General features: G+C 34.6%; 1 protein-coding gene across 2 annotated transcripts in view; it reads right to left on the reverse strand.

The window, feature by feature from the left end:
• The window catches only part of tanc1a (tetratricopeptide repeat, ankyrin repeat and coiled-coil containing 1a), a 161150-nt gene that overhangs the window by 82026 nt on the left and 54076 nt on the right, over positions 1-25048 (reverse strand). For both annotated transcript variants that reach the window (XM_001920196.7, XM_005165845.5), the window contains exons 3-4: positions 23656-23877; positions 16814-16906 (exon numbers count right to left, since the gene is read on the reverse strand). In XM_001920196.7, coding sequence (XP_001920231.2) covers positions 16814-16906; positions 23656-23877 — 315 coding nt within the window. The remainder of the gene's footprint in view (positions 1-16813; positions 16907-23655; positions 23878-25048) is intronic.

Genomic DNA, 25048 nt, shown 5'->3' on the forward strand with positions numbered 1-25048 from the left:
AAGATCAGGCACATTCAACTCCCACAAAAGAAATATCAACCTAAATATATCCTTATTTTACTACAATAAAATATATATTTTTTCATACCACCAGTTACCCGGCTTGAGTAAAGAACCAGATACTGGGATAATTCAGACACAATATCTCTTTATTTCTCCGCATCTCTCTATTTCCCCTTGAAATTCTCCAGTCTTCATATCTATTCCGTCTCCCAGACTGTGAATCCGCTATAATCTCACTCGTCTCATTCGGCCCCTGTCCTTTTCATTTTCTAGACGCTAAAATCTATTTGCATGCTAAAAAGCTGGAGTGCCCCATTCACCCTCCCCCCGCACCCCCGTCCTCACTTCCATCTCTTTTCATCAGATGGCCTTGTTCCTCCACATCAAGCTTATGAAATAAAAGGAAATACCTTTGGAGTACACAAACTCACAATTCTTTTCATCTGCAGCACGCGCACGTCTGTGTGTGAGAGACAGAGATAGAGGCTGTAAAGGACAGATAGTGTTAGATATGGGAGAGGGAGAGCTCTGGATGTGTCTGTATGGAGGAGTGTGAAGAAAGAGGGGGAGGTGGAGGAGAGAAAGAGATAGAGTGAAATGAAAATAGAGAGAGAGAGAAGGGGTGAGTGTCAGTCAGATAGAGAGACAGAAAGGGTGGAGGTCTGGAACTCCACAGACGATACAGAGGTCAATCCAGGACTGCAGTTTTCCAATAGAAAAAAAAAAACTACGCACTATTGCAGGAGAGCTAAGGTTGTGTTAACCTGTGTTTATCAAGCAACAGTCTCTTAAATAATTGGTTCAAGAAAAAAAGGGAAAGTTGACAGTTTGTGGTGTTGTGTTGTTATGTTGTACAGTGAAATAACCATTTTATAAAGGTCAGATTTGACAAAAGTGTTTTTAAAAAGCTGTTTAAATAAAATAAAAAAAAATAATGAACTAAACACAATTAAATAAAACAAAAAATAAACCAATTGACAATAGGTAAAGCAACAACAAACTGAATTTAACCATAAAAAATACAAATTAGTAAAAAAATAATTAAAATTACATAGCAACACACACACACACACACACACACACACTGTGATCAAATGAAAGAACTAAACAACTAACAAACAAACAAAATTAACAAACTAAATAGTTAACTAATGAACAAACTAAATAACTAAGTAACGAACAAACTAAAAAACTGACAAACAAACCAAACAAACTAAATAACTAACTAGTAAAATAACTAATGAATTAATAAATGAACAAAATAACTAATTAATAAATAAAACAACTAATGAACAAACTAAATAACTAATAAACATACAAAACAGCTAAATAACAAACCAAATAACTAACAAATTAAAAATAATCATTGACCAAACTAAATAATTAATGAACAAACCAAAAAACTAACTAGCGAACAACATAAATAACCAACAAACAAACCAAATAACTAACAAACTAACAAAACAACTAACTAATGAATAAACAAAATAACTAACGAACAAACAAAAAACTAACTATCGAACAAACTAAATGACTAACGAACAAACAAAACAACTAGCTACCTAACAAATTAACTAAATAATGAATGAACAAACTAAATAACTAATGAACAAACCAAAAAACTAACTAACGAACAACATAAATAACTAACAAACAAACCAAATAATTAACAAACTAACTAAACAACTAACTAACGAACAAACAAAATAACTAACTAACAAACCAAATAACGAACTAACTAAACAACTAATTTATGAACAAACTAAATAACTAACTAGTGAATAAACTAATGAATTAACAAGTGAACCAAAGAACTAATGACATAATAAAACAACTAACGATTGAACTAAATAACCAATGAACAAACGAAACAACTAACTAACAAACCAAAAAACTAACGAACTAACTAAATAATGAACAAAATAAATAACTAACAAACAAACCAAACAACTAACTAATAAATGAAATAACTAATCTATAAACAAACTAAATAACTAATTAGTAAATGAACAAATGAATTAACGAATGAACTAAAGAACTAATGACTGAACAAAACAACAAACAAACAAACCAAATAACTAACAAAATAACAAACTAAATAACTAACAAACAAACAAACCAAATAACTAACAAACAAACTAAATGACTAATGAACAAACTAAATAACTAGTTAATGAACAACCTAAATAACTAACGAACTGAATAACTAACTAACGAACAAACTAAACAACTAACGAAAAAACCAAGTAACTAACAAACAAACAAAACAACTATCAAACCAAATAACTAACAAATTAACTAAATAACTAATGAACGAACAATTAAAACAGCTAACGAACAAACCAAATAACTAACTAACAAACTAAACAACTAAGTAATGAACAAACTAAACAACTAACTAGTGAATTAACTAATGAAGTAACACAGGGGTTTTCAAAGTGTGAGGCGCGCCTCCCCTGGGGGGCGCCAGAGCATGTCAGGGGAGGCGCCGGAAAAAATATAATGTAATAAAAATATAATTATTAAGTTTAATTATTATACGTATTTTTATTATATTTAAACGTTTATTATATGCCTGCTAATACAATGGGTCGGTTTCTGAGACCCACCCCGATTCAAAGCTGTAATGAAGTTCACGGCCCTTTGGCCGCCGGGAAGGAGGCGGAGAACCGAAGCAGTTTTAAAGTGATTTATTAATAACAGTGAAGGCAGCTCCGTCTAAACCAAAACAAACGGACGGCAGATCCTCACGGAGACTGCCGTCAAACTGAAAGCAAAAGTAAAATATGTCCGGGTCCGGTCCTCTCTCGGCTTCCTCTGCCCTTGTTCCTCTTTTTATGATCCAGAGCTCCTTCCGTGGGATCTGAGGGAGGTGCGCACCGCAGGTGTATCCACTTACGCGGTGGCCTCACTCCGTTCCCACGGCGCTCGGCCACGCCCCCTCGCCACAAAAGCCTTCAAGTTCAGGGCTTAAACCCAAAAGACAACGATATGATGAACAGTATTTGAGTTTATCATTTACGTGGACAGGACCAGCTGATGAACCACGACCTTTATGTGTGGTTTGTCAAAATATTTTGGCTAATGACAGCATGAGACCCGCTAAACTTCCACTGTTTTGACTGGGATGGACAGTTCTTGGATCTGTTCTATTCATATTGAACCATCATCCTAGTTTTAAAAACGTTATATTAAAATACTTGTTATTACTCTGTAAATAATTGCACTTTCATGCAAATGATGATAAAAGTGAGTTAACAGTCTGACATCTCTCTGTGTCTTTATATATACTGTGTGTATATATATATATATATATATATATATATATATATATATATATATATATGTGTGTGTGTGTGTGTGTGTGTGTGTGTGTGTGTGTGTGTGTGTGTGTGTGTGTGTGTGTGTGTGTGTGTGTGTGTGTGCGTGCGTGCGTGCGTGCGTGCGTGCGTGCGTGCGTGCGTGCGTGCTTGGGAGGAGGGGGGCGCCAATGGATAAGTTGTGTCAAAAGGGAGGCCCACTGTCTTAGACTTTGAAAAACCCTGAAGTAACAAATTAACTACAGAACTAAAGAATGAACAAAACAACTAACAAACAAACCAAATAACTAATAAACAAACCAAATAACAAACGAACAAACCAAATAACTAACGAACAAACTAAATAACTAACTTATGAACAAACTAAATATTACTAACTAACAAACAACACAACTAACTGACGAACAAACTAAATAACTCTAATCATTTCCTTCTAATCATCAATGCTCAAACATGCTAAAATTAACTAAACCAAACATGTGCTGTACACTCACTCCATTCTTCCTCACAGCCATTAGTCATAACCGTTATTTGTCAAAAATACATGTTTATATGCCACGTAAATTTAAGCTCCTTTCAGATCAGTTTAGACAATGAGTAGCCTTTTCATCTCCGGTGATAGCGCTTATTAATAAAACTGTCATCAAACTTTGATTACAGGTTTTTCAGAAGGATCCCACACACATGGCTAATAACATGCTATATCTGCAGCTCTAACTTTGATGCTGTCCCAAGTTCAAATTAAACATTTTCCTACAACGCTGACAGCAACTGCACCCACGAATTCACACAGCAGATTTTTGTTGTAAACGTTAACATGATGAGGGCTACTCAATATATTGTTACAGTATCAATGTCGCGATATGCACATCTAGTTGATTTGCAGGATGTGCAATGCTGAGTCTGAAGTATGGGAGCCACAGAATGCATGTGATTTTTAGAGTCACTATAAAGTGTAACTATAATAAAGAGTAAACGTTTATCATTTGCATGTGTTTTTAAGGGCTGTTACTATGTACACTGTAAAAAATATGCATTTATTAACAGTTTCCATATTTTCTGATTCAAAAGTTGTTAACTGCATTATGGGATGTTGATTTAGGGTATATTCAGGAATCCTAAAGATAATTTTAATACTTTAAGACTTTTTAAATAACTTTACAGAATATTTTACTCCTAATACTCATAAGATTTCATCGCCACTTCAAGTTCTAAGCCGTATCAAATCTTTAACTTAATAAACAGTTGTTAATAAACACAAGCACAACCTTGCAACCGAACTCAGATAAGCTTGGAAGAACCAAAGCTTGAAAGAATAAATTACGTGGTTGTTTTCAGCGACAAGTTTCAGCCACTATTTAAACTAGTCTTTCTCCAAACAGGAGTACGCAAACTTACATTTTGCCGCCTGCTTTGCTCTATGGTTTCGCTACATGTGGATAGCATCATATCACCTTCACGCGTTTGTCGCAAATTACATGACATCATCCGGAAGGAGAAGTTTGGATGAACGCACCCCAGCTTGAACCAATCACGTGGATCGAGCACACTGTTGTTAGTATTAGGAGAAAAATGAATATATTTATGCTCTTTTGGAGTCAAACACTTCGGACAACACTTCAACAAAATTGAGGACGTCGTAAAAATGAGATTAAGACTTTTTAATACCTTTTAAGGGCCTTAATTTTTGTATAATTGATTTATCAACTTTTAAAACTTTTGATATTGATATTGATATCGACTTTTGATATTGAAAATTCAACTCGACAGTTTAAGTGACTTTTATTGACATTTTAGTCGTTTGAAATATTATACTGTATAAGAAATAATATAAAGAGAAATAAGCTTTATAGTAATATAACAGAAAATTTACTGGTTTATTAAAATTGTAAATTTTTTTATTATAAAAGTTTATTACAATTAATTTTTTATTGTAATATACAACACCAAATCAGACAATATATCACTACAAATAAAAATGTTAATAAAGTCACTTTTTTAAACTTTTCAAGTTTAAGAGTTGTTGGAGGAAAGATCAAAGTTCCCTAACGTAATTCAAAAGCATAAATTAATGGGGGGAAATAACAAATAAAAACATGAATCACAAAATATGGAAAACTGGTAATTTATGGATATTTCTTACAGTTTATGAACACATTTCTAAGGAGTTCAAAACTAGAAATTATGACACTTAGAAGTGTATTAATGATGTAATATTTAAAGATTAAATATTGGGGATAATGCCTTAATAAAAATTATTATTAACGTGTAAAATAATGCAGTATTGCTTGCTTTCAGGAAAAACTTACTTAATTTTTACATAATTTTAAAAACATCATTTTGACTTCTTGATTCATGATTGATTTTTATTGTAAATATTTCAGGAAAACTAGAAAAAACTCTAAATAAGAATTTTTCTTGTAGTGTGATTTAATTTCTGTAACTGAATACTGTTAGACTTGTCAATAAAATGTAAAGTTCAAGCTATTCAAGCCATCTGGTGAAATTTTATATATATTATATAATTAAAAAATTTACAAATTTTAATTAATTAATAAAAAACAAGAAAAAACAAAGTATCACAATTTAAATTTTTTTATATTGTAAAGCCCTATTTTACATGTAATTTATTTATTTGAAAATATTATGATATGAAAAACAGAAGAGATTCATTCAATAAAGCACAATAAGCACAACTGACATCAATCTTTAATGTTAATTTTACTGTATAAAAAGCATGCAAGCCTCCATGTCAGCAGTTGTTTGATCCTGTGTATATGATTAAAAGATGGGCCCATTAAACTTTATTACATTTGCTTTGGCCAAGCTTCTATTTCAGACAACCATAGCAACTGGCATATTTCATACTGGCCGAGTCTGCCGATATTTTTTTCCCGCTTGGTCAAAAGAGTCAAAGCTTTTCCTGCAAAATGACATCTAAATTACAGCCCTGTCGATCCAAGGTTTATTTCTGCAGCTAATGGTTGAAACACATGTAACGGGGAGAAGGCACGGATCGGGACGGTGGTATGGCGTACGCGGCGGGATGCGGTGCGGTACTGACGGCCCGTGATGAGAGATCTGCGCTGGGTAAATCATTAGTGCTCATTAGAACTAAATCATGGAGATTATGCTCTGAAGAGAGGAGTGGAAAACGCTGGTCATGGTTGAAGCGAACAGACACAATGTTGCCATAGAGATCTGTCAGCTAAATCAAAACGCAAAGCAGCAAATCTCTAATATTGGAGAGCTCAGCATTAGTGCAGGACTACGGACTGCGTGCTTTAGGACTCGTCTAGGGTCACTAAAAATGAGCACATTTGAGTACTGGTTGGTCTCTTGTTGAAAATGTGAAGTTATAAATAAAGGATGCTTCAGTTGTAGACTGTGCTAGTCAAACTTGCACCCGCATGATAGCTTTGGTTCTTTTAAAGCTGTTAATTCCTAGGTAACTAGGAATATCAACTTTAATAATAAACTAATATTTTTTATATGTCAAACAAAATGATCAAAAGGTTGCAGTTGACCACCTGATTAAATCTCAATCATATTTGGATGGTTTATTCTGCATTTGACTTTTGGTTACAGGACACTGTGCTATTCCAACTGAACTGCTGGTTCAATTTAAAACAGATTATTTTGTTTAGAGCGTTTGTTGATAAAATTGGAAAAAATGTAAATATCTTTTAAAGAATTTAACAAATAAATTGTAAAAATAGATTTAGTTGGAAATTATCTGAGATGCCAATGTATATATGTGTTGTATTAACCCAACGTTAATATAAAATAAGGAAAAACATAATCATTGGGTTAATTTTGTCTTACTGTTGAGTTTGTCCATATTTGACCCAAAGTTGGGTTAATCAGAACACATATACGCTAACCGACAAAAGTCTTGTCGCCTATCCATGTTTTAAGAACAACAAATAATAACTTGACTTCTAATTGATCATTTAGTATCAGAAGTGGCTTATATGAAAGGGAAAGGCCTCTAGATTACGCTTATTTTACCAAAATAAAATATGATCATGCCTTGATTTTTAATTATTTAATTTAACAGAAATAATGTACAGTATAGAATATAGATTCATGGTGCAGTGGAAAAAGAATGAATATTGTGGATGACTTCCATGAGCTTGGACCACTGCATCCATACATCTCTGCAATGACTCAAAAAACGTATTAATAAAGTCATCTGGAATGGCAAAGAAAGTGTTCTTGCAGGACTCCCAGAGTTCATCAAGATTCTTTGGATTCATCTTCAATGCCTCCTCCTCCATCTTAACCCAATAATGTCTAGAGACTGGGCTGGCCAATCCTGGAGCACATTGGCCTTTTTTGCTTTCAGGAACTTTGATGTGGAGGCTGAAGTATGAGAAGGAGCGCTATCCTGATAAAGAATTTGGTCTCTCCCGTGGTCTATAATGTAATGGGCAGCACAAATGTCTTGATAGCTTAGGCTGTTGATGTTGCCATTCACTCTGCAGATCTCTCGCCCAACCCCATACTAAATTTAACCCCAAACCATGATTATTCCTTCACCAAACTTGACTGATTTCTATGTGAATCTTGGGTCCATGCAGGTTCCAATAGGTCTTCTGCAGTATTTGAGATGATTAGGATGCAGTTCAAAAGATGATTCATCAGAAAAATGGACTTTCTGCCACTTTTTCAAATGATCAACTAGAAGTCAAGTTATTATTTGCTGCTCTTACAACTGGAATCAATGACAAGGCTTTTGCTCAGGTAGTGTTTTGTACATTAACATCTTAGAAAAGTTGCAACTCAGTCTATTATTATAATTTTTTGTTCAATTAAATTTTTAGAGTGTACAGAAATACATATTCATGAAATGATTTAACACTTTATTGTCAGACAGGTAACACTTATGTAAAACAATATCTGTGTTAACAATCAACATTACATACTAAACAATACTTCAGTGGAACAAAACTTCAATTCATTATTATTTCATTTTCATTTTATGTCATTGGATTTTGTGCATCCTTTTTGCAAAATCAGCAAGTAATCTTGAAAATAAAATATCAAACAGCTATTTAGACATTAAGTTATATATTGTACTGACCTTTGCTCATACTTCCACGACACTCTAAAGCAGGGGTTCCCAAACTTTTCAGGCCGCGACCCCCAAAATGACAATGCCAGTGACTCGTGACCCCCAATATCCTCTGAGGTGGTTATAAATACAGAAACCTTGCATGCAATGGCGCACACACACCAATAGATCCAAGTCTATTCTTCTTTTAATTTTTTTATGTATGAGAGCTGTAAATGAGCCACAAAGTTTAACCGGGTGTTATGAAATCTGCTGCATCTGACACTATTGCTGTGTCTTTAATATAATGTAATTACCCCAGGGGTTGCATACCAATAATAGTAGTAACTATAAGCTATTATAGTAACTATATATGGTATAAACGACTATTTTTTTCTCTTCAGAAGGTTATGGATAAAATATGGTAATTCTTATGGTTTAATAAAAATAAATAGATTTTTGGAAACCACCAGGCGACCTTCATTGTCCCTCTAAAAAATGCTGAGTTTACTGTAACTCAATCAATCATTGGTTTCATTCATTCATTTTCTTGTTGACTTAGTCCCTTTATTAATCCGGGGTGGCCACAGCGGAATGAACCGCCAACTTTTCCAGCAAGTTTTTTACGCAGCAGATGCCCTTCCAGCCGCAACCCATCTCCGGGAAACATCCACACACACATTCACACACACTCATACACTACGGACAATTTAGCTCACCCAATTTACCTGTACCGCATGTCTTTGGACTGTGGGGGAAACCGGAGCACCCGGAGGAAACCCACGCGAACGCAGGAAGAACGTGCAAACTCCACACAGAAATGCCAACTGAGCCGAGGTTCGAACCAGCAACCTTCTTGCTGTGAGGCGACAGCACTACCTACTGCGCCACTGCCTAAATCATTGGTTTAAAAACTGCAAATAAAATAGAACTGAAAAAAAAGCTAATTGTCAGATATGGACAAACCCAGCATTGGGTTGCACTAACCAAGCAATGATTGATTGTATGTTTTAAATATTGATTAGTAGTTATATGCAACTTCATTAATTATAATAATGAAAAAATAATTTCTGTCCATACAATACAGGTGAAAACACATGATGTACGACCATGCAAACTCACTGGGCATGTGGATATTTTGAAAGCATCTTGACTTGCAGTTTACTGCTTGTGCATTAGTCATATAAGAAGGGCTTGAGAAATCGGGATTCAAGACACAATAGTCAAGATAACCAATCAAAGAGCGATTGTGGGGCTGTGCCTCCATTTTCAAAAGTAAAAGCATTTTAGTCTGTCTATACCAGAGGCGGCCAACCCTGTTCCTGGAGAGCCACCTTCCTGCAGATTACAGTTGCTACCCATATCAAACACACCTGAACCAATTAATTAGGACCTGAACACCACGTGATAATTACAGGCAGGTGTGTTTGATATAGGTTGCAACTGAAATCTGCAGGAAGGTGGCTCTCCAGAAACAGGGTTGGCCACCCCTGGTCTATACTGAAACAAAACACCAGCATTTCCAAACTAAAACAGGGTCTTAAGCATATTTAAAACACTCCATTTTCAAATATCCCAGAGCAGAGTGGACACCAGGTGTAACCATAACACAATTATGCATTTTAAAACAATAATCAATGTGTAAACGTAATATTGTCTTGATTTGGTCTAATGCTATTATGTAACAAATCAAATGAAACAAAAAATGAAACCTCAAATGACAATGATTGTGAAAACAAAATATTGTAGCTAAATAATGATAATGATCGGTTTAAATATCATCTCACAGCCTTGTCCAATATCTGGATCTGCGTTCTCTTGCACAGCATGTTTCTAAGCAAGTAGAGTTTCATAAAGAAGTAAACCATTCCTAGCAATCCATTTGACGCTCAAAACTACGCAAGTAACTGCACATTCACCCTATTTATAGCGATAGAACAGAAAGATCAGGAGAAAAAACATCCAATCCAGCAGATGCAATTACATCACAGGATGAACTCATCAAATCTACACAGCACTTTGCCCAATCACAGGTGGAAGTGCTGGCGGCTGGAATGACATCATAAAGGCTGTTTTTGTCTTTCAGGAAACAGTAAGTGAACACACAGAGACACTAATTGCCTTTAACACAGGAAGAGTCTGACTTTAATGCGCTTCATATTCATCCGTTTTGAAGGCCAACAGTGGGTGTGTGGTGCAGATTTACAAAGCCTGATTCACTCAGTCTCCCATAATGCTCAGTTTTGTTTTGAACTGTGAAACAAAAACCTGACCAACGGTCAATCAAAACTAGCACCATTGACAATCAAACTAGCCAAATAATATCACTTTTAAAGAGCCTATAAATTCTGTGTGCGATTAATTTACTTTCACTTTTAAATTAACAACAACTAGTTTTTTTGTGCAAATAAATTGTGAATACAAGTACAACAAACAAAAAGTTACTTTAAAAAAGTGAGTAAACCTGATGTATTAAAATTATTAAGTAGAAGAACTACAGTTGGTTATACTTTATTGTGTTCCCACCATAGACTGTAAAAGATGGTTCCCACCGCCACCCACATTATTGCTGCGCTTTATCCTGCAAAATGTGCCTGCAGCTTTTGACCGCTGGATGCCACTTAAACCATAGACTTCATAAGCTAAAGTATCAACAAAATTTTCAGTGTGGCCAGCTTTGCCTTTTCACAATACTATAGGATGGCTGCAATACACACATAATCTAAGAAAAACATGTGTTCATTCATCTTTAACAAAAGATGCTTTCCTCAGTGACATACATGCTTTAATACAACACTCACTGGCCACTTTATTAGGTAAACCTTACTAATACTGTGGTACACTTTTGCCGTCAGAACTGCCTTAATCCTTCGTGGCATAGATTCAACAAGGTACTGGAAACATTTCTCAGAGGTTTGGTTTATATTGACATGATATATTGACATGATAGTTGGCTGCACATCCATGATGCGAACCTTCCGTTCCACCACATCCCAAAGCTGCTCTATTGGATTGAGCTCTGGTGACTGTGGAGGCCATTTGAGTACAGTGAACTCATTGTCATGTTCAAGAAACCAAACTGAGATGATTTGCACTTTATGACATGACGCTGGAAGTAGCCATCATAAAGGATTGGACATAGAGATGGTCAGCAGCAATACTAAGGTAGGTTGTGGCATTGACACGATGCTCAATTGGTCCCAAAATGAGCCAAAAAAAATCCCGCACACCATTAGAGCACCACCAGCCTAAACAGTTGATACAAGGCAGAATGGATCCATGCTTTCATGTTGTTGACGCCAAATTCTGATCCTACCATCCAAATGTTGCAGCGTTTTTCCAAACTTCTATGGTCCAATTTTGGTCAATTGTAGCTTCAGTTTTCTGTCTTTGGCTGACAGGAGTGGCAGCCGGTGTAGTCTTCTGCTGCTGTAGCCCATCCGCCTCAAGGCTCGACGTACAGAGATGTTCTTCTGCATACCTCAGTTGTAACGAGTGGTTATTTTAGTTACTGTTGCCTTTCTATCAGCTCAAACCAGTCTGGCCATTCTCCTCTGACCTCTGGCATTAACAAGGCATTTGCGGCCACAGAACTGCCACTCACTGGATATTATCTCTTTTCCGACCATTCTCTGTAAACCCTAGAGATGGTTGTGTTCAAAGTCACTTAAATCACCTTTCTTCCCCATCATGGTGCTCGGTTTGAACTGCAGCAGCTCATCTTGACCATGTCTACATGCCTAAATGCATTGAATTGCTGCCATGTGATTGGCTGATTAGAAGCTTGCGCTAACATGCAGTTGGACCTGATAAAGTGGCCGGTGAGTGTATATGAGCATTAATATAAAATTAAGTGAACTTGATTCCAAGTTTACTAAGTGATCTTATCACTTTAAATGATGATCATTTTCATTTTTGGGTAATCTGTCCCTTTAACTCACCCTTTACTCAAATAAGTGACAACTGGCCATCAACTGGTTGTATCGACAACAACAAAAAAGTACAACGACAAACTCGCTTATTTTCTCATGACTTTTGAACAATTTTAAAGTTGTTTTTGTTGTTGTGCTGCTGTTTGGCATGGACACCTCAATTTCGTCTCCCTCTACAGACTCTATTTTGAGCCCAGTTTGTAGTTCACGCAGGTGTGGAGAGAGAGGAGCAAAGGCAAACGCTCATTTATAGTACAGCTGTCAAGACGGTGAACCTCGAGCTGAAAGTCAAAGTCATCTGGGCCGCCGTCACTGACATGAAGATCATTCATTTGCATGTACAGCAGCTTCATCTGCATCTGCTGCGTTCACACGATCTGCATCAGACACCATCAAACAGCGGAGGAGTGTCTGCTTCATAATTAATCATTTGTATGCACCAGTGTTGTAAGATAATTAGAGAAATTGCAAAGCAACTACGAGGACCGCTTGAAACAGAAGAAAGGTTTCCAGAGAAAGAGAGAGAGGGCCCAGATATAACAAGTAACTTTTAATTGGGGAACATATGAATGTAAGTGTCTGTGTGCCCCTAAATGAATAGAAATAATTCTCTTTGTTTTTAAATGTTCCATGAAATTAAAATGTTTTTTTTAGATGTTAGTTTCATTCTGTTAGTTTTAGGGATATCTATTAGCTAATGTACTCCAAAACAGTGACAGAATTCACATTTATAAAACCGATATAAACATCTAAAGCTTGCAGTTTATCACTTCCACCTAAATTAATCAACTTTTTTTTTTCCATATCACCTCATACTTCAATTTCTCACCATTTCAAATGCTCTATGGTCTCTAACATGATGAAAAGTCCATATTGGTAAAAATGTAAGTATACTACACTGTACTTTTTAGGTACAAATATAAATACGAGCCTTATATACCAAGTGTTCACAAACAAAGGACCTATTTTTTCATCCTCTTTTTTTTGTTTTAGAGGATGTATACAAGGTATATGCACCTTTAGGTTACTAATATAGATACTTCAGATGTAGAAATGTAGTTTTAAAAAAAGGTACAGCCCTAGTCACAGCTTTTGTACCTTAATTTCTAAGAGTGTACAGTACCAGATTTTAGACAATTCTTAAATGTGTAACTTGATATTCCTTAAACACTATCTGTTAACAATATGAATTTGAAACACAAATATCAGATTAAAAAAGACACAATAAAAGAGTTTCAATGTTCTCAAACATTTATACTCTTTAAACAGTGAACAAGTACAAAAAGCGAAAAATTTACTTTACTTAAAAAAAACAACCAAAAAAAAGCCAATCCATTGTCTTAAAACTATTAAGTAAATGAACTATGTGCATTATAAACATTTAAGTCAACTAAACAATTCCCAGTTACGAGTTTACTAATTGTTTTTAGTAAACGTATCACTTTTAAAGGGATAAATCCCCCCAAAATAAAGATTTTTTAAAATAATTTAATTTCTTAGTAAGGAAGTCAAGGGTTACAGGTTTTCAGATTTAAAAATACCTTCTTTTGTGTTCATCAGATTAAAGAAACTCGAAGGTTTGGAACTCCTTGAGGGAGAGTAAAAAGCGAGTACATTTCCATTTCTGAGTAAACTATCTCTTTAAGGCACCGAGTTTACTCACTTCATTTAGGTACAGAAAGCACATTTAACAATGCACAAAACTGAAAAAAAAAATATCTGCAATAATCTGCAACATTAATTTTGTCACATCCAGTAGACAGCAACAATTGTTGTCGAGCTGCCATTGTGTCTGGTGCAATAAAAATACTAGAAAATATGACAAGGCATATCTCACCCTCTGATTCACCAGAACAGCGGTAGGTAATGAAGAGAGACCCTTGAGTTATGTGTGCTTTGAAATATAACTCTCTGACAATATTATATTATATTGTATCATATATTGGCTATCTGGCATAAACCTTTTTACAAAAATACAAATATAACAAAAACAACAAAAACATTTGAATAGACAGACAAACAAGTTGTATTAAATTCTATTTTTTTCATGAATATATTATAAACTTCTGACAGTATGAAGCCAAATTTGTTATTAAGTAGTGTAGCTATGCTTTTTAATTTATCATATTTCAAATAAATGCTATAGTATTTTGCAAGCAATGTTGTTTATGAGTTTTTCTCTATGTCGAAGCAAAATTATGAAGCAGCACAACAGTTTTCAGCGTTGATTATAATTACAATGATCACAAATCTTGAACTTAAATCACTATATTAGAATGACCTCAGAATAATCAAGACTTAAGCAGTTACATAGAAAAATGCCATCACATGCATGAATTAATACAGAATAGCCCTACATTCTATATTGCCAGTTAGATTTCTGCTGGTATCAAATTTTCTTGTTGTGATTAATTGATCGTGTTTTTAATCAGGCTATTATCATGATATTGACCTAATCTGCACTAAAATTACTTAAACTGTAAATACAATAATATTTTTTAATCATATCTGTTAAAGTCAGAATTTTTAACCCCCTTTTATTATTATTTTTTTTGTAAATATTTCCCAAATTATGTTTAACAGAGCAAGGAAATTTTCACAGTATGTCTGATAATATTTTTTCTTCTGGAGGAAGTCTTGTTTGTTTTATTTCGGCTAGAATAAAAGCAGTTTTTAATTTTTAAAAAAACATTTAAGGAAAACTTATTAGCCCCTTTAAGATATTTGTTGCCCATAGTCTACAGAACAAACCATTGTTCTACAATAACTTACCTAATTACCCTAACCTGCCTAGTTAAAATAATTAACATAGTTAAGCTTTTAAAAGTCACTTTAAGCTGTAATGTATTGAAAAATATCTAGTAAAATATTATTTACTGTCATCATGGCAAAGATAAAATACATCAGTTATTAGAAATTAGTTTTTAGTTTAAAAATGCATTGAAAAAAGTCTCTCTATCAAACAGAAAAATTGTGGGGGGGGGGGGGGGGTTTGATAAACAGAGGAGTTAATAATTCAGGGGGCTAATAATTCTGACTTCAACTGTATGTAAATGTTCAGAGTAAGGAAATGTTTCAACCTAACAACAACCTAAATCCAAGGATTATAAAGCACATCAGGTAACACTCTACTGCAATGGCTCATTTGTAAATGAATTAAAATCAACAGTGAGAAAAGAGATTCATTACAGTACATATTGGAAAAATAAAAATATAACTAAATTTTATTAGTCATTAACTTGGAATTAGATTATGACTATGATTTTACTGGATATCATGCATTAACTAAAAGATTTACATCAGCTAAGATTAAAGTGTTTGTAGCTTCATAGTGAGTTTAGATAAATTAACTAATGTTAATTATAGGTGCTGTTATGAACACCACTGCAAATACAATGTGAATATTCTCAAAAAGCACTCTAAAGGTTTAACTAATAAATAATTATTTATGTTAATTTATGAGCCCACAATACCAATATTCATTAACACTGAAATATTAAATATCGGCATATCTCTATCTATTGCCAGATGCCATCCAGTTTTTCCTGGATGGACTTTTGGAACTATAAAAACACAAAACAACATTAAATTCTTCCCTATTTAAAGCTTTTTTTTCTCAATTTGACTTCTTTTTTGCTTTATTGTAACGTTCTAACATGACATTGTTTCACATTGCATGTTTAGTACCGCAATGCAGGGTTAACCCTGCGAAAGCAATGCTATCCAGGGCATCATAACACTGCATAAAAATCAGTGCTGACCCTAAATTATAAATCACAAGCCTGAAAAGTTCCTTTACCTGGAGTCAAAAGTGGCCTTTAAACTGATGTTAAGCTGCGGTTTAGTGCAATGTAAAAAGCCAGTACCTGTAAACCCTCCATATTTCACACAAAAATTCCTGAAATTAATTAGATTTACCAGTGCAGAGCTTAATGTTACCATCCTAACTGCATCACAAAACCAAAAACAACAAGAAAATCAGCTTGAACACTAGCACAAAGCTTAAACATCCAGAACTTTGCACAGATGAAGAATGCAAGCATTAGAAAAGAGCAAGATTAGACAGAAGTACACACCAAGTAAAAAAAAAAAAAAAAAGTAAGAGGGAGGGAGGAATGCGGTTTAATGGACTGCTGGATTTACCGAACTCTCAGCTGTAAATTCGTGTAACTCCCCACATCAGAAAAACACCATCCCTCAGTTTATGACAAGGGCAAATCTTACTCAGACTGTGGGGACTTTCCATTGACTATTATTTTCTTTTTTTATATATATATTTGGGCAATGCTAATTTACATCCCCTAAACTTAACCCTCACACAAAGCAGATTCTCTAATCAATCAATACAAATGTACATTCCGAAGACATTTGGTCCCCACGAAGTAACATCGCCTTACCCACACACAATGATCACTGCATAAACAAAAGCACACGTTGACTCAAAAGTGCAGACTATCAGAATTGTGCCACAGATTCTGACACACACAGAAGAAGTTACTCACCAGTATTGCTCTTCTTCCTGTTCTTCAGACTGCAGGTGACAGGAGCTCCGGGAACGCAAAGATTCTCCACATATTTGGGAGTCCTGATTGAACCTGCAGACAGAGTGAAAATGAGAGGAAAACCGGAGCTGAGAGAGTGAGAGAGAGAGAGAGAGATACACGCGCACACACAGAGAGACAGTTAAGTCTTTCCAGATGGGATTTTAAGGCTGGCGTTCTGAGCTGTGTGTGTGATGGTTGCGATCGGCTGTCCTGTACTCCCAGAGAGATTCCAGTATAAACGAGGAGTCTGTAATGATTTTAATCTCCCTGAGCAGTTTCTCCTGTGTCTGCTGAGTCAGAGTCGAGCTTTACTGGCATGACTGTCAACATGCACAACACTGCCAAAGCATGCAAATGACTTGTAATTTAGGGGGTGTAAAAAAGAAAGAAAAAAAAGAAAGAAATGGAAAGAAAATGAAAGAACAAAAACACAAAGCATTTAGTGAAATTTAAATAAATAATATATTTTTTGAACAATCTTTTTGATGAGATATGTGACAATATAACAAAAATGTTACAATATAACACATCACAATCATATTTACATCTTTGTTTATAATTTAAAATGAAAAACAACAAAAACAAACAAAAAAGATGATGAAAAAGAGGGGTTGGGGGCATCATAGATTATTCTTTAGGAAGAAATTGTTGAAAATACAAATCATCCATATACAAGATATGAGATCATCAATATGATAATGGTTTGATTAAATAAATCTTTCGGAAATAGGGCAATATGTAGATAGGCCAAGTCAGTGTCAACTTACACTCACCGGCCATATTAATAGGTACACCCTTACTAGTAGCGGGCTGGACCCCTTTTGCCTTTGCAACTGCCTTAATCCTTTTTAGCATAGATTCAACAAGGTACGAGAAATATTCCTCAGGGATTTTGGTCCATATTGACATGATAGCATCACGCAGTTGCTGCAGATTTTTCGGCAGCACATCCATCTCCCGTTCTACCACATCCCAGAGGTGCTCTATTGGATTGAGATCTGGTTACTGTGGAAACCCTTTGAGTACAATGAACTTATTATCATGTTCAAGAAATCAGTCTGAGATTATTTGTGCTTTATGACATGGTGTCTTATCCTGCTAAAAGTAGCCATCAGAAGATTAGTACACTGTGGTCTTAAAGGGATGAACATGGTCAGCAACAGTACTCAGATGGGCTGTGAAGTTGACATGATGCTCAATTGGTACTATTGGGCCCAAAGTGTGTGAAGAAAATATCCCCCACACCATTACACCACCACTACCAACCTGAACCGTTGATAAGGTTGGACGGAAGGATGGATCCATGCTTTCATGTTGCTGACGCCAAATTCTGACCATCCGAATGTCGCAGCAGAAATCAAGACTCATCAAACCAGACTATATTTTTCCAATCTTCTATTGTCCAATTTTGCTGAGCCTGTGAGAATTGTAGCCTCTGTTTCCTGTTCTTAGCTGACAGGAGTGGCACCTGGTGTGATCTTCTGCTGCTGTAGCCCATCCGTCTCAAGGATTGACGTGTTGTGCGTTCAGTGATGCTCTTCTTCATACCTTGGTTGTAACCAGTGGTTATTTGAGTTACTGTTGCCATTCTATATGACCATTCTCCTCTGACCTCTGGCATCAACAAGGCATTTGTGCACACAGAACTGCCACTCACTAGATATTTTCTCTTTTTCTGACCATTCAGTGTAAACCCTAGAGATGGCTGTGCATGAAAATCCCAGTAGATCAGCAGTTTCTGAAATACTCAGACAAGCCCACTTGACACCAACAACCATGCCATAATCAGTCACTTAAATCACCTTTCTTACCTATTCTGGTTCTCGGTTTGAACTGCAGCAGACCGTCTTGACTGTGTCTACATGCCTAAATGCATTGAGTTGCTGCCATGTGATTAACTAATTAGAAATTTGCATTAACGAGCAGTTGGACAGGTGTGTCTAATAAAGTGGCCAGTGAGTGTATCCTGTTTCGTTAAGCAAACTGCTGAAATTTGAATCAAAAGAAAAAAGATATATGAAGGGTGTCCGCATTTTTTTAAAAAGCAGTAAATTTGCCTTTTAACATGTATGAAATCTTTTCCATAGCTAAACAGAAGGACATATTATTGATCCACTATACAATAGATGGTATTTCCATTTTTTCTCCAATACAAAGCTATTAGAAGCTTTGCAATTTGATGAACTTATATTAATAAGTTTATGAGTGCTGTTGTGGCAATCAATATATTCATAAGTAATTTCCAAAATAAAGATTTCCGATTTCCTGGACAGTTTTACAGATACCATTTCAAAAAGGAACATAGCCACCTCTTTCCAAAATACCTGTACCTTTGAGCAATCCTACATACAGAGCAAAAAAGAAAAATAAGTAATATTAAAATTGCTTGTTGTTAAAGGGTTAGTTGAATTCCCAAAATTAAACATTTCCTCACACTTAAGTGGTTTCACACCATTATGAGTTCTTTTATTCTATTGAACACACACACACATACACAAACACTGTAACCACTGACTTGCATATTAGGAAATATATGGAACTATGGAAGTCAATGGTTACACGTTTTCAACATTTTTTAAAATAACTTCTTATGTGTCCAACAGAAATAATATACATGACTGCAACTTTTAAGCATCATTACTACTGCTTTCAATGAAAGCCCGTTCTTGCCACTAAATAAAGAATAACAAAAGGTTATTGTGACTTTTTATCTCAGAATTGTGTGAAATAAAATAAAATTTCTCACAATTGTGAGATGTAAACTCGAAATCTCGAAATCTTGAGATATTAAGTCAGAATTACAATATGTAAACTCACAATTCTGAGAAATAAACACAGAATTCTGCAAAATACTTTGCAATTCCAAGATATAAAGTCATAAATCTGAGAAATAAAAGTGGCAATTGCATGATATAAACTGTCAGAAAAAAAAAAGTCAGAATTCTTAGATAAAAAGTCAGAGTTGCAGGTTATAAAGTCAGAATCTTAGATCTTTTGGACCATCGAAAAATATTCTTGAACAATTTGTCTGTACTTATGAGTGTTCTGCAGTATTGTAATTCTGTATAGTACATCAGTCTGTCTGTGTGTCTAAAAACAAAGTTCATGAACCAGATTAAAATCTGTTCAAAGATAGTAGGAAAGCCTTTTGAGAAATTATATGACCGTTCGGATTACAAAAACCTCAAAAGGCTGGCAAGAAACATCATTTCTAACCCTAGTCATGTATTAAATCATGAATTTAAAGTCTAACCGTCGATTTACAATCCCAAGTTTTAATAAAGTGAAATTAAAAGTCATCTGTACATTAGGCCGTCTTGAAGCTTTTTGTAAGTCTGTCTCTTTGTAAGGAGTATTTATCATACTGTTATGCAAGAAACCTTTCAGAGGCAAGTCTGACAATAACGTTTTGTATTGTATTGTTAATTAATTTTGCAAAAGTAACAATAAAATTAAAAATTTATATATTCAAAGAAGAGAATGGGCTTCAGTGCCGCATAATCCTTCAGAAATCATTCTAATATGCAGTTTGGTGCTCAAGAAATTATTTGAACATTATCAATGTTGATAAACAGATTTGTTAGTTAGTTCATATAAGGAGCAAAAGACAAAAATTGTAACAATGTTGAAATCATTATTTTTATATTTTATATTATATTTTATTTAATTGAATAAAATATGTAATTTATTTTTATTCATATAAATAAGAATTGACCGCCGACTGTGGACTATACCACTAGCCAGAGCAATGTAAAAACAGATCAATGCACCTTTGCTGTATAAAACCTATAAATGTCTTTATATATATATATATATATATATATATATATATATATATATATATATATATATATATATATATATATATATATATATATTTTTTTTTTTTTTTTTTTTTTAATTTATTTATTTATTTATTTATTTATTTATTCATTCATTCATTCATTCATTCATTCATTCATAGCCTGCAAGAACATTTGTTCATTTAACTTCACAGTGGCTCCTAGCTCACACAAAACCTCAAATATCAAACAGGAGCCTGAAACATCAATAAGTGTAGACATCTGCAATAATAATAATAATACTCAGAGCTGCAGCTGTATTAGAACTGACGCTTCTTCAACCCCCACACTTGTTGAGAAAGAGCATTATATTTCAAGAGTTTGTTATTTTGTTTTGTTTTGATTGGCCTGTAGAAGCACTGCAGAAAATCACATCGGACTCATGCATGACTATTTCATCACCTAATTAATATGCATGAGCCGAGCTGAAGGTTTTAGAAAAGTCGCATCGACTTTTCAGACTGTTCTTGCACCTCTGGTGAAACTGCATTACATTTTTAATGACTGTTTGAGAGAAAACAATGTTGGTTGTTACTATTATTAAGTATTAATACTTTTTAAAAATGATAAATAAACGTTATTTTAGTGTAAAAGTATAAAATGTATTGTTTGCATACTAGTTAAATAAAGCGACAATTTCCAAGAGAAGTAAATGGTTATAGAAAATGAGATGATGACTGTCATTAGTGGATATATGACAATCTTATTAGCTTCAAATGATAACAATCAGAATGAAATAATAATTAAATCATGCACATGTATTATTAAAAAGCAAACGGTTTGTCTGTTGAGTGGAGATGTGGTGTATTCTGCCACCTGCAGGCACAAATACAGCATTACAGGCACAATAATGCTGCCATTAACAACAGCAAACATGAGAAATGATTACAGAGAAACACTTTCATTACCCCTTTGGGACATTTAATGGTAGATAATAAAATAAAATCTAAAACAATATTGCGAATAGTGCTCATAAACATTCAAATGGATCTTAAAAGCCAATCAGGAATGAACTGTGTTGACAAATGGCAGCATTTCTCCCTTTTTATTTAATACAAAATGTGTTCTGGAAAGCATTCTAATTAAGAACGGCTTTAATTCAGCAGCACATTGAGATAATGTGTGTATTACCACACAACCAGAGGTGCAAGACTGTGGGAAGAACTGTCTGCCAAGAGTTTCTCTTCTGATGTGATTGGCAGCTCTCATCAGGGTGAATCAGCAGAGAGATAACAATGCCACAATGATAACGTAATCCATAAATTACACACTATATGCTAGATTTCATTCATTAGTTCTCAATTCAGCTATTGCAGGTAGCTAAAAATGAGTGCGCTGCAAAAATGCTTTTCTAACTTAAGAGTTTTTGTCTTGTTTCTAGTCCAAGCATTAAAAAAAGTCTTAAATCAAGAAGCATTTTCCAGACAAATAAACAACATTCAAAATTAACCTGTCAAAATTAAGTGAATATTTCCTGAAATATAAATAATCTGCTAATGGAGTAAGCAAATTAATATTATTTCAAAACCAAAACATTTTTGTATCAGTGTGTCTTGGCTTTTAATTTCCTTACCCACTTCCCATCCTTGAGTTTGTTCAACACTAAACAATATAAATAAAATGTACTTACTTTTTAACTATGGGTCTAAATATTTTTTATCCAAAGTTTCTGAAAGCAAAGAAGGTCAAGGTGCTCTAGGATTGGCCAGCCCATTTGCGAGACATGACCATTATTGAGCATGTCTGGGGTAAGATGAAGGAGGCATTCAAGATGAATCCAAAGAATCTTGATAAACTCTCTGCAAGTGAGGACTCTCTGAGTCCTGCAAGAACGCTTTCTTTGCCATTTCAGAATGACTTTATTAATAAGTTATTTGAGTGATTGCAGAGATGTATGACTCATGAGAGTCATCCACAATATTCATTCTTTTTCCACTGCTTTATGACTTTGTTATATACTCTACATTATTTCTGTTGAATGACAAAACTTTTGTCTAAGCAAAGTCAGACCTTACTGTCCTAATTAAATAATTGAAAATCAAGGGATTTGATTTTTGTAAAATGAGCGTAATCTAGAGGCCTTTGCCTTTCATTTAAGCCACTTCTGATACTAAATAATAAACTGGAAGTCAATTTATTATTTGTTGTTCCTAAAATTGGATAGACAAGACTTTTATCAGTAAGAGTACACTTATTTGGCAGGTAATATTTGAATATTAGGATTTTGCACCGTGTTTTTGTTCCCTGCAGTCCATGACTTGAACACACCTGCAAGCCATCAATTGAGATTTGACGATATCACATACTTGCTTGGTTTCTGACCTGGTTTGAAAACAAGAAGCTTTGTGATAATTACAGCACAACTATGAGAGGATATAGCTGTTAGACAACAAAGGGCATTGAGTCAAAAAAGTTAGTGTACACTATGAAGTCAGCACAAATAGATGGCCACCACACCAAATCAGCCTCATGAATCCATTAAGACCAATATTATGAAGTGGCCCTTCCAAAACGCTCATTCAAAACCTCATTCTACTTCTGTAAAATATCTCATTGCTTTTATTATTGCGTAATCATAATGTTTACTGACGAAGGCTCAGGGTAGAATTTTTTGTTATTTTTTTCTCCTGTTTTTCATTTTTTATTTAATTATTAAAGTGTGGACCTTCTTGTTAATCATATTATATCTCTCCTTCTTGTGATAAAATCTTTTTTCTAATGACAAGTCAATAGTAAATCTCAGAACCATTCAATCAAATCCTGATGGATAAAAAAATAATTATTGTTTGAGAAAGCGTTTTACCTAGTTAAACCCATAACTTTCCATAATAGGGAATTAAAGACGATAGTTACTTTAATTCCATGATTTCCTTCCTGTATATGACCAATTATTTGAAAACCTGACATGGCGTGGAAGATACAAGTGATGAAATGGTAAAAAGAGGGTCTTGTATGTACCTGGTGACTTATTGGTCCGGACGGGTGACAGGTATGGTTGTCTGGGAGGCAGCAGCGGGGAGGAGGGTAGAGAGACGGACACTCCTCTGGTCAGACTAGGCCTCAGCATCTCCTCTGCTGGATACGGCTGTACTGGAAGAAGCACACTGCCCCGATCCTGAACACCCACAATCCCCTGCTCTTCAAACCTCTGATGGAAACTGGGGCTCAGAGGCTGACTGCCTACATAACAATTGACAAAAACACACACAAAAAATAACATTTATTGGCTTTGTTGTCTCTTTGAACAGTAATTTTTCATAAAAATATTTGTGCACTTTTTAAAGGGCAGCCATTATGCCTTTTTTAGTACCTTTCTGTAGTGTAATACACATGTGTGTACATGCAAACGATATGCAAAGTTACAAAGCCACAAAGTCTAAAACATAAGAAATTGAAGGGATATTTCACCTGAAAAGAAATTGTAATTTAATCACACTCAGGTGGTTCTAAACTTTCTATCTTCACAAAAAAAGAAATTCTGAAGAATGTTGCATAAAGTAGCCATTGGCATGGGTTGGTTAAAGGGTGGGTTAAGGTATAGGGAACGGTCAACAGTGTAATTACAAATGTAATTACAGAAATTTATTACAGATGTTATTACAAACAGGTATGTAATCAAGCATAAGTACAGTGTAAAAACATGCATTTAAACTATAAGTACAATATAACTAATTATTAATTTGGGTGTAAGTACATATTAGTTAAGGCCACTTATTATAAAGTGGGACCGACTTCCAACAGGCACTATAACTTTAATAATTCTAATACTGCTGATAATAAAGTCTTTGAAACCAGAGTAAAGCAAAAAAAAGATGTTTGATTTCAGACAAACTAGAAACTCTCGACATCCTGTAAATTAAGCAGGTCTGATGTCATTGTGAGCCAAATCTGGTTAAAACAAACTACATTTGAGAAGCTAAAAACAGCCATCCCGAGCAAACATTTTAAAGACAAAAGGCTGGTAAACATCTTTGAAATTTCACTAGTTTGTGGCCATGATGGTAGAGGTATTGAGTGAGACTTCTTTAAAATAAAAATCTGGTTCATTTCAGTCTTATATATATATGCTAAACATTCTATAACACAATCTACTGTATAAACCGTTGTATAAATAAGCATGATGTGATGACGTGAGAGCTGAATTGCCAAGTTTGTGGAAATATCCACATCAACGGCATCACATGCTTTAACTGCTGCTTTTGTCCACTGTAACTTCAGATTTATGTTTATTTAGGTAGTAAGAGAAAAAAATTTAACCGTTTATATATTCTAAAGGCCTAAGTTAGCAGTGGAGCCATTGGGATATTTGCCAACAGTATATCATATGCTCAGATGACAATGGAAGGGAAGT

Source organism: Danio rerio, chromosome 6 (assembly GCF_049306965.1).
Source record: "Danio rerio strain Tuebingen ecotype United States chromosome 6, GRCz12tu, whole genome shotgun sequence".
Classification (NCBI taxonomy): domain Eukaryota; kingdom Metazoa; phylum Chordata; class Actinopteri; order Cypriniformes; family Danionidae; genus Danio; species Danio rerio.